Below are 12,455 nucleotides of genomic sequence, written 5' to 3' on the forward strand. Positions count from 1 at the left end.
CCAAGACTCTGACTGCAACAGGCATCTGACAGGCACCACAGAGCTCCAGCCATGGCCCCAACACCCACCCTGAATGCCAGAGCCAAGAGGGGCCTCACCTACATCTCTGCTGGCAGAGTGCCCAGTGGTCCTCACTGCCATGGGAGCCTGCGTGGCCACCACAAGCATGGCCTCCCAGAATGGCCTAAGGTCACCTGCATATGGTAAGCACTCAGTACGTCGTGGTCAAATCAGATTGACAACAGTGGCACCAAGGCAAGTGGGCTCCTCTGCTGAGAAGCCAGCCTCAGTGGACAGAAATTAACACGGTTCCTGCAATGCGGCCCAACTGCTGTATCTAGGCCTTTTGAGAGCATCATATACAAATGTTTTAAGAAAGACTGCTGCCTTCAGAGCTTTGATGGGGTAAACCCTGGCAGCTTCTGGCTTTTCTAGGAGCTGTGGTTAAGTTTCTTCAGGATCCCTATTTTGGCATTTGCCAAAAATATACAATTTACAGGAATGGAGTCTACTAAATAAATAGGTCTTGCTTGGCAAGATTCCAAATACACAGACCTAATGCCAGGCATGTGGTAGGCTGCCAATAAACAGGTGAAAGAACCCAATAAATCCATAGTAGTGTTAATGAAAACCTCCCATCAGTAGAGTTCAAAATTATCGGAATGTGCTGGCCTTTGGACATGCATTGTATATCTGCTTTAAGCATTTACTATGTCACAAAGACAAGAACAAATGCCCTTAAGATAACGTAACTTCCCCCACATCAGCATTTCCTTAAGGATAAGCATCTCTCTTTCTAAGCTAGGGATTGATTGCTGACCTGCTGTGACCACCCAGCTGGAGACCACAGACCTGCTACCTGCTGTGTTCATCAATTGCTGTGTGAATCACTGTGCCAGTTAGGCAGGCTAGGTCATCTCATGACTGTTGTAAAAGGGACATTCCAATCATTTGTGATACATGCTCTTTGACCGTATATAACCACTCTGTACACCCCACTTCTTTGGTGCCCTTCCTTCCTTCGGGAAGGAAGGCCCCAGGCTATATGGTCCTCAAATTTGGCTCATAATAAAATAATAAACTCACCCCAATTTTGATTTATAGATTGGTTATGGATTATTTGTGTCGACATTTCCAATATAAGTTTAAGTTAATTAAATTACTGTGCCTACCACAGTGGTATATAGTAGACACTCAATAAACATATGTGAGTGAATGAAAGAATAGTTCATGGTGATCATCAATGATTCCCCAATATCTAATTTTGTAACTTTGACACTAAAAACTGATATTCTCAAGGGTAAGAAAAGAACTGTAAGAACATTTAAGAAAAAGTTCCTTAAAAAGCTATGAAAGGATATGACTATTACTGGTTGAATTTTTAGCGGATGGTAGTTAATTGTAGGTTAAAAAAACACAATGCCAGCCTCCAGATGGAGACAGCCAGCTAGCCAGAAACTGCTGAGAATTTTTGACAGTTATTCAAGGCAGCACAGAAAATATAAAACTTTCCTATTTTTCCCCTGAGATGGGCAGACATTTAAAACCCCACTCCCTCCTCCCAACAGAATAAAAATCCATCATGTATGTTTCTTTTCTTTGTTAGCATCCTTACTTAAGACTACTTAAAAGCCCACACATTGTGTTTATGGCCATATGAACATGCTGGGGGCAAGATAAAGAGATACAGTCTGTCTCCTTACCCACCCCTCTCCACCTCAACACTAGCGCTCCACTTGCTAAGAGAACAGCTTAACAAAGACCCCGACTTCGTACTCTTGATGAAGAAAGCACAACTAAACACAGAGAGAACCAGGCAGACACTGCTGTCTTTGCTTTGCAATGTAGACAAAGCAACTGGAAAAAAACAAATAACTAACAAATGTTCCTGAGAACATGGGAACCACGCGGGTCTTCCCACTGGTTGTCAGATTTTTTATTTATTCCCTATTTCTCCTTAATGTGAGTGTGGACTCCTGTTTTTCTTTCATGCTACATCATTGGAAAATACCATCTTCAAAACTAGTAAAACATCTTCACTTATGCCATTCTTGTAGAAAATGATCAATTCCACAGAATCCTAAGTTAATATTAACAGCATTCAAGAGAAAGCACTAAAAGATTCTACTAGCCATTGCAGAGCATACCTGTAGCCTTGTGCTCAGGAGCTTCCTCAATAGATTACTGGGGAGGTCTGCAACCCTTCGGCATCAGCTGACTCCAAGTTCCAAAAAGAAAAATGAGCTTCAATCTAGCGCACTTGGTTTCTTTCTGTTTCTTTTCTCTTTTCAAATTGATATGTCCAAGATTTTGGTTTTCTTAAATCGAACACAAGGTGAGACCCTGGCCAGGGATGTGGTGTCCTTTAATTTCGTTTTACATTAACCGGTATGACCTGCCAGACCTGTCTTTAGCGTCCCTGAAAACCTGGCGTCCTCTGATATCATCTTTTATCACCCAGACTCAAAATATAAACATGCTATTACTAACAAATGTCAATCATCTAAGGGAAGACTATGATGTTGAGGCTAGTGATGTCTAGGACCAGTCAGAGACACCTACAAGTAAGTTTTAAATTTGTGAGAAATTACGTCTCAAAGAGAAAACACACAATGAACCCAAGCCGTTTGTTTTCACGGTATCTGTAACTCCGCACTTGGACTGTGCGGGTGGGATCTTATGATTCCTACCACATGCCTAACTCCTTTGTATACCTTTTCTCTATATATCTCCTTCCCTCCCTCCCTGAATTTATCTCAATTCTAGAATGTATCTATTTGTTCATTCTGAGCTACCTGGAAAGGAAATTAGAGCACATAGAACCTCATGAAATAGCTTTACATGTTTTTCTTCAAAATACAATTAGAAAATGGTCAGCATTAAGGCCAAAATTTTTTTAATTATATATATTATGTCATATTTATAATAAATATATATGCACATATATATGTAAGCTTTCCTATACAACAGCAATAACCAGTTAGGAAATATAATTTTAAAAGTAATAACATTTATAATGTCAACATATAGAGAATTCCTATAACTTTACCAAGAAATGTAAATGATCAACACAAGGAAAACTATAAAAGTGAGGGAGGAAATAGAAGATCCATTTAAATGACTGTCCATTCCAGAATGTGAAGTCCTAATAAGTTAAACATATCAGTTCTCCACCATTGTAATTCGTAGGTTTGATGCAATTTAAGCACTAACACAATTTTTGAGGAAAGACAGGAGGGAGATGAGAAATGAGTAATGAAGATAATAAAATATACTACAGAGCTACAATTATGACGTCTTAGTACTTACAAAAGAATAGCTGAATTTAAGGAAAAAGAACACTGTAGCCCTAAAATAGATACTATTTCACCTGAGAATTTAATGTGTAATAAAAGATCATTACAAACTAATCAGGAAGGTAAGAATAACTTTTATTCAATATTGGAACAATTGGTTAACTTGGAAATAAAATAAATTTAGATTTCTATTCCATAAGTATATACTAAAATAAATTCCAGATGAATTAAAAGCTATAGAAAAACATGAATAAACTGTACTTTAATATTAATCAAACCACTGAAGAAGGAAGGACTTGGGAAACTAGAAGCATTCAAGGAGATCATGGGTAGAAGATCCCAAGAGTTCTTATAGATCAGTACAGGATGGAGAAATGGAGAATGGGTTGACTTAAGCGTTTGCACTCCAAAGGGACAGTGCTGAAACTGTGTGTCAGACAGGTAGATGCTTCAACCAATAGATGCCAAAGAGCTCAGTGCTTACCATAATAAAAGTTTCTTGCTCATATGAATTCCAATGTGGACTGTGCAGCCTTCCTCCATCTCAGATCCTCCAAGGTTACCGCAGCAACAAGAGAGACACAGTAGTAGCAGTGCCATGGCTCTTACCTGCCTTGTATGAGAAGTGACACACAGCACTTCCACCCACAGTCCAGTGGCCCTAACCAACTCAAAAGGGTCTTGGGTTGGACTCTCCCAAAAGCAGAGCCTGGGGTAAGGATTTGAGTTTATTTGGGAGGTGATGCTGGGAAGCACTGGAGAAGAATGGAGAAATAAGGCAGTACAGTGGCATGAACAAGCAGGTTACTGCTGTGGGCAATGTGGGCTCAGTTCTGCTGGGAACCTCTGGGGAGAATAGGTAGAATGTGCCTGAAGGTTGTCCCACCAGAGGGGTAAGGAAACTGTGATATTTATCCATCCATTCCCCTCCATTAGTGATTGAGAGCTGCTTCTAGGGGCATTAGCTCCCCAGCACTTTGGCTTTCCCCGAGAATGGGCCAACCAGGCCCCTACAGCCAGAGAAAGCCCTCAAACAGGGCTGCAGTGCATTGTAGGGGAACTATCAGAACAGGGACTACGGGCAGGGACTGATAGCATCTGCTAAAGAAGGGGAACATGTGGATATCTGGGGAGCACCAACTGTCTCTGCAACAGATGTAGAGACCCAAGCTCCAGAGGATCCTGCAGCCAATCTGAAACCAACATAGCATCTGAACTAAACTGAACAACCAGCTTCATCCAACCCATTGCTAGAAGAGACACTCCTAAAACCAGGCTGTTGTTGCTGGGAGATCTCTCCTCCAACCAGCCCTGAGGCCCAAAGATGCTTCTTAAAGGGTGCCCTGGACTGGCTCATGGGTGTGGAGATGGCTGTTAGGAAAAATGTTCCACTAGTCTGGGGGAATTCCCAGATGAAAAGACACAGTGCCTGTCCTCAAGTAGCATGTGGTCTCTGGGGGTGACAGGAAGCACTTGCTTACAGACCATTTATCACAAGTTCCAAAGAGATGCAGTATGGGAGACTGCACAGCTCCCTGGAGGACCTGGAAGGCTCTGCCATGAAGATGATGCCTGTACCGAGGCCAAGAGACAAGTAGAAATTTCTCATGAGTGGGAATAAGCAGAGTGAAAGCTACTTCTGGCAGGTTTCTCGTATTGCTTCCATCAGTCGGTGCATTAGGTCAATAATTCATACAAAGAGGAAACACCAAATTACACTTTAAATTATTTAATGCCAAAAACTTTAATTAACACAAGATTCCACTCTAGCAACCACAGGGATTTGTTTTCAGTTTGTGACATTTTTATTTGTCTGTTCAGGTGACCTCATGTTCTCTGCCCTCCACTTCCCCAAAGTACAGAGTTTCCATATTCCTTGTTATGTAATTACCTAGAGATCCTTTAACCTGCACCACGCCTGATCTCTCCTTGGAGAATTTCGAGTATCTCTGTCCAAAAACACAGAGTGGAAAGTTGATTGTTGATGTTCTTAAAAACTGAAGGCAGATAACCAATCTCACATTTTATGGTATGACAGCTTCTATCCACAGTTTTCTCAATTTTTTTTTCCCCTTTCTTCAAACATGTAGAAGACAAAAAAGTGTGTGTTTAATTAGGCAAAATGTTGCCAGAACCCTCTCCAACGGGTCAGAAGCAGCAGGCACAACAGAAAGGCTAACAAAGCCACTCATATCATCTACATGAGCACTAATTAAGTCCTAGAGAGGAAAAAACAGACACTGCAAGATACAGCAGTTCCGCGGAAATGGGTTCAGGAAAGCTCAAGTCAGTGGAAAAGATGGGATGACGAATATGGCTGCACACAGCTCTGGCCTTGAGCTCTTCTGTTCTTTCCATGGACACGTGTGGTCCTCACCCTGGTCAGTGACACCATCAACCACCTCAACTCCCATGACTAAGAGTCATCCCTGACTCCTCTTCCCTTCCCTCACCTCCCACATCCAGTCAATCTCCAAGTCCCACGGATTCCACCTCCTAACTCTCAATCTGGTACCTTCTCTCCATTCCTTTAACTACTTACTGCCTTAGTGCCCACCCTCATCACATCTGACCTGGCCTTCCTCCCTACCCTTCACCTACCCACACACCTGGACAAAGTAATGTCTCTAAACCATAAAGTTGGTCATCTCTCCCTCTTCAATAAACTCTCCAGTGGTCTTCCACCTGTTTCACAAATTCTGGGGGATCCTCAGACACATTCAAGGGGGTTCACAATTTCTTTAAAACTATTTTTTGTTTAACTTTGCACTTTCATTTTCATGATCATCTTTTTTAAGACAATCAGTAAAAAATCAATAGAAACATACTCTGGATCATCTAAATGACCATGTTATAACCAAATGCTGCCACATCATTTCACTGCATGAATTCTTGCATTTATGATGTAATTGGCCACAAGAAATATTATTTTAACTGTCACAGGCTAATTAACAAATAACAAATCAGACAATATAGAAAGAAGAAACTTATGAGAGATTGAGCCATCATACAACCCATATGGCATGGCACATAGCATACCAAACTCATAAGAACCTGAACAATTGTTTTTAGAACCAGAAATGATGATTTAGTTTGAGCAAAAATAATTTCATCCATCACAATAAATTCATGACATTAATCTGAATTTACTCGATCTGTAGCTGTGTTGATATTTTATTTATATGTTTGTTTTGGTTTTATGGTCATATGAGAGCTCAGCATATGAAGAGTTTAGATCTATTTAATGCTACTACATATTTGAATTGCATTATAATAAAAACAATTTGAGCCTCAACTAAGAATCTACAAGATTTTTTTTCCTTTAAAGAAATTCACATATTACTCCCATTTGAGAAACTCTGGCCTTAAAGAATGAGGCTTAAGCTCCATAACAAGGCATGTGTGGGAAACACAGTGAGGTTCTCTGGACTCTCCATCCACACCACCCATCATTTCCCAGCCCCCCCACAGTGAGTTCTGGCCAATGGGCTGTGGCATAAGCAGCAACGCATCAGTTCCAGACTGAAGCATAGAAGAGCCAGAGAGCAACTCTCCCAGGATCTCTTCCTGCGCTGGTGACTACATAGGCCACATTTTCCAAATGCTGTGCCACAAGATGGGGAAAGTTCTGTCAACTTGGCCCTCCACCAATCTGTGAGGGACACACTCTTGTGTGAGAAGAAATCTTTGCTGGGTTAAGCTACTAGGATGATGAAGTTGATTTGTTACCGAGCAGAGCTTAGCCTACCCTGACTAATACATCTTTAGGAGCCGAGCTCTGCCTCCCTTACCAAGCCCTTCCCATCACAATCCATGCTGCAAACAACTCTTAGTTCAACGAGCTGAACAAAGGCACCCTACCTTTGCACAGGCTGTTCCTTAATCCTAGAATGCCATTCCCCACACTCTTCTGCCCTCCTCCCCCACCCCACCACTGTGACTCATCCTCTAAAACCCAATTCAGATATAATTATCTCAGATATAATTATCACCAGGAAGTTTTCCTCCATTTCTCAACCCTCTTACTTCCATCTCCACTACCCATGAACTCTACAGAATGCTTATCTCACCATGTAATAATTACATGTTTACATGCCTGCCCCCACCCCACCCCCACCACACTGTGGTAGGGTCAGCGGCTTATTCACCTCTACATCCTCAAGGCCAGCATGCAGAAAAAGTAGGCAGAATTTGGTGATTTGGGCAGGAAGAGCTTCCTCCAGGGGTCTGGTCCTAGGGTACTTGAAGGAAGTTGGGTTAGGTCCATTACCCTCTGTAGGAAGCACCTTACTCAACAGCAGCAGGTCCCAGGCATCTCTGCCCCAGCCCCAGGTCAGACCTGCCTGGGAGGCCCAAACCCTCCCCATCATCTCCCCAAACACAGTGTTCTTCAGCCCCCACAAAGGACTCAGACTTTACCTGGGGATGAGTGGCCTAGGGCCTTATACTCAAAGTGTGGTCCCCAAACAAGCAACACCTACAGAACTTAGGAGCTAGTGAGCAAAGCAGAATCTCAGGCTCCACCCCAGACCTTCTGAATCAGAAACTGCATTTTAACAAGATCCCCCCAGATGATTCACATGCCCACTAACATTTGAGAAGCACTGGTCCTAAGCACCCGAACAGAATTTCAGCCTCAAAGGTAACTTCAATAACAATGCATTCTATTTGTAATAATATCAGCTAAGTATTTTACATCACTAAATCCTCCGAACAATTTGATCATGCCCGTTTTACCAATGAGGAAACTGAGGTTCAGAGTGGTTGGGTAACCTTGCCCAGGATCACACAGCTTTGAAGTGTCAGAATCAGGATTTGAAGGCAGTTCTGATGGACAACAAGTGATCTAACCCGCATAACCACACACTACACGGCACCCTGCCATTTGCAAAGTTCTGTGAACACTTAGCCTTCAAGACCAGCCCAAGCAGCTCAGGAGACTTCCCTGTCCCTTCATACAGCACTGAACTAGTGCTTCTCTCTATTCCATCACTTACTACCTACACCACGAGGCCTCCACATACACCACCATCCCTGAGAGACTGCCAATTCTCCCTGGGTAAGGATTATAGGCTTGCTCAATAATTGTTTGATGAGCCAACGAAAATATTTCCCCTTTGATCATCAAACAACCCTCTGAGGTCAGCTGGACAGTTATTATTAAGTAAGGAAAGATGAAGACACTGAGGTCCCCAGAGAAGTTCAGTTACTTGCCCCAGGTCACCAGGAAGCCTCAGACCTCTGGGGTTGGTACTCAACTCCCCAACTCCCAGTACAGATGTCTTCTTCCCCACTCTTCCACTCTCCCTCTATTTCCCTCTTCTGACCTACATTACCAGGCAGTTAACAAAAACATCCTTCTCAAAGAACTCTCCTACATATACATCTTCAAAAGGAGCTCTGCTTTACCAACAGATGGGCCAAATTTAGACATTAACAAGAGGTCACCAAAGGAAAAGGTGAGGAAACTCTGGATACCAGATACTATGGGCTCCCAGAAGTTAAGGAAAGGAAACCTCATCAGGCAGCTCATCCAGAGAAAAGCAAAACATCTGCCTAAAATATTTAAATATTTAGGAAAACATGGGAGGGACATTTCCCATGACCTGGGAAAAAGAGGTAGGGGATGAGCCAAGAAATGAGATCTCCAGACAAATAAGCAACTCTCCATTTTGTTTTGCTTTTCTGAGCACCACGCCCAAGCACCATGCCACCCCTTCCATCAGGCATTGTGTGCACTGCCAAAGGCACCCAGATGAGGGGACTAATGGGTGCTGAATCCCTGCTTGCTAATCTCCTGCCTGGGCACAGGGCTCCATCCTCCCAGAAGGAGGCACCTTGTGCGAATTCATACAAAAGCACCCTACAGGTTAGCACAGACCACCTACCACGGATAACACAGTCTTACTCAGATACCCTAGGGGGAAAAATACGTTGAGAGTGAGAAGGGTCCATGTTTTTGGCTGGGTTCCTGAGAATCAGATCCCGGCATAAGAATTCCCACGAAAGTGTTTTATTAGGAAGTATTCCTAGGAAAAGCCGGTAGGGGAGTGAAGAAGACAAGAAAGAGAAGCAAGCCCAGCAAAGACCCAGGGAGGTCAATCTGACACAACTCCACAGTGGATCTCTGGAGACAAGGTATGTCACCACTCGGAGTGTCCCAATCAAGGGCAAGGGAGCTGGACTATTTATCCTCCAGCATGTATCACTCATTGGTTAGGGGCTGCCCCCAGGGGAGATGTCAATTCCCAGGCACTCCTTGCTCTCAGTTCCTACAGACCAAGCAGACTCGGCAGCCCTGGGGTCATCCTCCAATAAAGAGGAGGGGCTGGCAGGTGGGAGTGAAGGCACCCAGGGCACTGATGTGCACAAAGACGGCAAAGGACTCTGAGGCGGCAGAGCGGAGGACAGAAGCCCGTGGGGCAGTCCATAGCCCAGTATTTCTTTCTCCAAGTTTTGGCCAAAGCCTGGCCGTGATAACACTAGACTCATCTCAGTTATTCTGAACCTCGTAGGGTTCTCATCAGGGCCTCTTTCACTTCTCACACTTCTTTTAGCTCACCATCAAGCAACATGGCTCAAAGATCTCTCAAACCTAAATGGCACAAGTTACAGAGCATCTTTCAGAAATTGTTTTCTGCCTCTGTTCCTTCTCTAGTGAAGCATCTTGCGGCACCACCCAAAGCAATCCAAATACCAAATTGAAATGCTTTTCTGAAGTTGGGCTGCTGGGCAAACCCAACATCCCTTTGCTTTTTCAGTTCCTAGGGCCCCTGCTTCTTGCTATCCTGCCCGTTAAGGATAAGCACTATGCTTGGCTACTGCTCTACATGCCTCATTCACCATGACTGGGATTGTTAGCTCAAGACCAGCTCAACACCAGCCCAACAGATCACTTCTATAAGCAGAAACACGGACTCACTTCACAGCTCCTAACAGTCATCAAAGCACAGGACCACCTAATGCCAAGATGCTTCATGAAAGGCAATGCGGAAGGTAGGACCCAGCTTCAATCTGATAGCTGTCGTCTTGGACAATACATGAAGGAAAGGAAAGGAAATGGAATCAACAGGGAGGGGGTGAGTTGGAGGGATGACTAACTGTTGGGGGTGAATAACAACTGAGTTCCCTCCACAACTTCTCCTCAGCCCCCACTCCCAGCAGGCGGCTACTCTGAAAAGGTGTCCCCAGACGCCTCTGCCCAGCACTGGTGCAGTCTTCTCTCTACCTCACAACACCTCGCCCCCAGAGCCAGACGTGGAAGGCAGTGCAAATGCGGTCCTATATTTGCAGTTAATGGATGGGATATTTCACGAACTCATTTTTTTTTTTTTTCTGTTAATTCCCTAATGCTTCCCCTCTAGCCTTTTTCCTGAGGGTCTTTAGTTCTCTGTGCGCTTCTGTATCTAGTTCTAAGGAGAGTTTCCTTTCCTTTAGCTGAGTCAGAGAGCTCTGGAGACCTGGTTCAAATACCAACTCCACCGCTATCAAGCCATGTGACCTTGGGCAAGTCAAGAGTTCTGGGCACCTCCGTTTTCTCATCCGAGACGTGGGGATAATTCCCCCTTCCTCACAGGTTTGTGAAAAGGATGAGGTCAACTCCAGGTAAAGCCGGTGGAACGTTGAGATGCTCAATCAATGTCGGCTCCCTCCCGGGCGGGCGCCCTCCCTCTTCTGCAGCCCCGCCGCACCTCGCAAGATGCCCGCGCGTTTCACCCAGGAAGGTCCCTCTAGCTGGCGAGGGAGAGAAAACCAGCTCCAGACAGCGCTGTCCCCGAGCAAGCGAGTTTCAGCTGTGTGGACACACACATAGACAGACACACACACACACACACACACACACAGCGCGCTTCGGGCACCCTCGCGGGACTGGCACTGCCGCTCCCTCCTGCAAGGAGCGGAGTCTCCAGTCAAGGCGACAGAAGCGCTCCCACCCCGCACCCAGGCGGCGTCCCGGATCCGGTCCGCGCGGGAGCGCACGGCACTTACCCGGGGTAGGCCGGGCAGGGCAGCAGGGGCCAGGCCGGGCCGGGGGCGGCGGCGGGCGCGGGGTGGGCGCGGCGGCGGGCATGGCGCGGCGGCGGGCTCCGGGCGAGCGGGGCGCGGCGGTGGGAGCGCGGGGCCGCGGCTCGACGGCCGAGCGGGCGCGGGAAGGCGGGGCGCGACGCGAGCAGCGACGAGCCGGCACCCGCCCTCTCTCCTTTTCCCACCCGCTGCTCGCCCCGCGCCGCGCCGCGCCCGGCGACAGCCACCGGGAACGTCTCCGGGGGCGCTGGGCTTAGCAACCGCGCGCCCGCCACAGCCTCCCTCCCCGCGCTGGCCCCGCCGGGCGCGCCGCGCCGGGCCCTGGAGGCCGGGTGGGGCCGGGCTTTGAACTTGCGCCCACACCCGCTATTCTGCCAGTGAGCGCCCGAAGGTGGACCTCTCAGCAGCCCCGCCTCTCCCCGCCCCCCACCCCCACCCCCAACCCCCGGTCTAGCCTTTCCAAACTCCCTCCCGCCGAGCGCGCCGTGGAGCCAGGCGGGCTCGGGCTTTGAACGCGAGCCTCGCCCACGTTCTCTGTCGGTGGCGGACCAAAGGCGTCCCCAGAACCCCCAGCAACTGACCGTGCCGGCAAGTCAGGGTTCAGACTTCCCGCACCACTACTTTCCTCCTACCCTCTTGCTGCTACTCTCACACATGGACTCTAGGTCTCACGACCGCCCTACATCCTTGCTGCCCCCAAATTCAGAGACCTGCTCACGTTCTAGCCTACACCCGTGGCCTCAAATATACAGGCTGCAAAACATCCCTCCAGCTTCGTGTCTTCCTGGTACCATGTAAAGGCTGCTCAATGTCCCCTGCATTGTTATACCCCATCGGAGCATGACACGCCTAATCCTGGTATCTGCTGATCACCCGGGTGTGCAGCCACAGCCTCGGGCTCCGGGTGCCCATATCCTCAAGTAGTAACTCCCAGGCCCCTCCTGGGAGAGATGATGAATGCGCCGAAAAACCATGCCCACCTCTCCACACGGCCACTGATAGGATTACAGCACTGGTCTGGATCCATCATGTCACTTAGCATCCAGTGTTGGTGCTCTGTGAAATTGTTCATGTTCAAGAGAACGCCAGGGCTGAGCTAATAGTACCAGGGAAGCTCCCAGATGTCGGGTCTGT

The 12,455-nt window shown here is 46.7% G+C and overlaps 1 protein-coding gene across 1 annotated transcript in view; it reads right to left on the bottom strand.

Moving 5' to 3' along the window:
• Nucleotides 1-11,536, bottom strand: part of DCLK3 (doublecortin like kinase 3) — a 47,548-nt gene extending 36,012 nt beyond the window's left edge. Inside the window, exon 1 of the mRNA XM_058554816.1 lies at nucleotides 11,286-11,536. Coding sequence (XP_058410799.1) covers nucleotides 11,286-11,367 — 82 coding nt within the window. The 5' untranslated portion in view covers nucleotides 11,368-11,536. The remainder of the gene's footprint in view (nucleotides 1-11,285) is intronic.
• Between the last annotated feature and the right edge of the window lie 919 nt (nucleotides 11,537-12,455).

This window comes from Diceros bicornis, chromosome 2 (assembly GCF_020826845.1).
Source record: "Diceros bicornis minor isolate mBicDic1 chromosome 2, mDicBic1.mat.cur, whole genome shotgun sequence".
Taxonomy (NCBI): domain Eukaryota; kingdom Metazoa; phylum Chordata; class Mammalia; order Perissodactyla; family Rhinocerotidae; genus Diceros; species Diceros bicornis.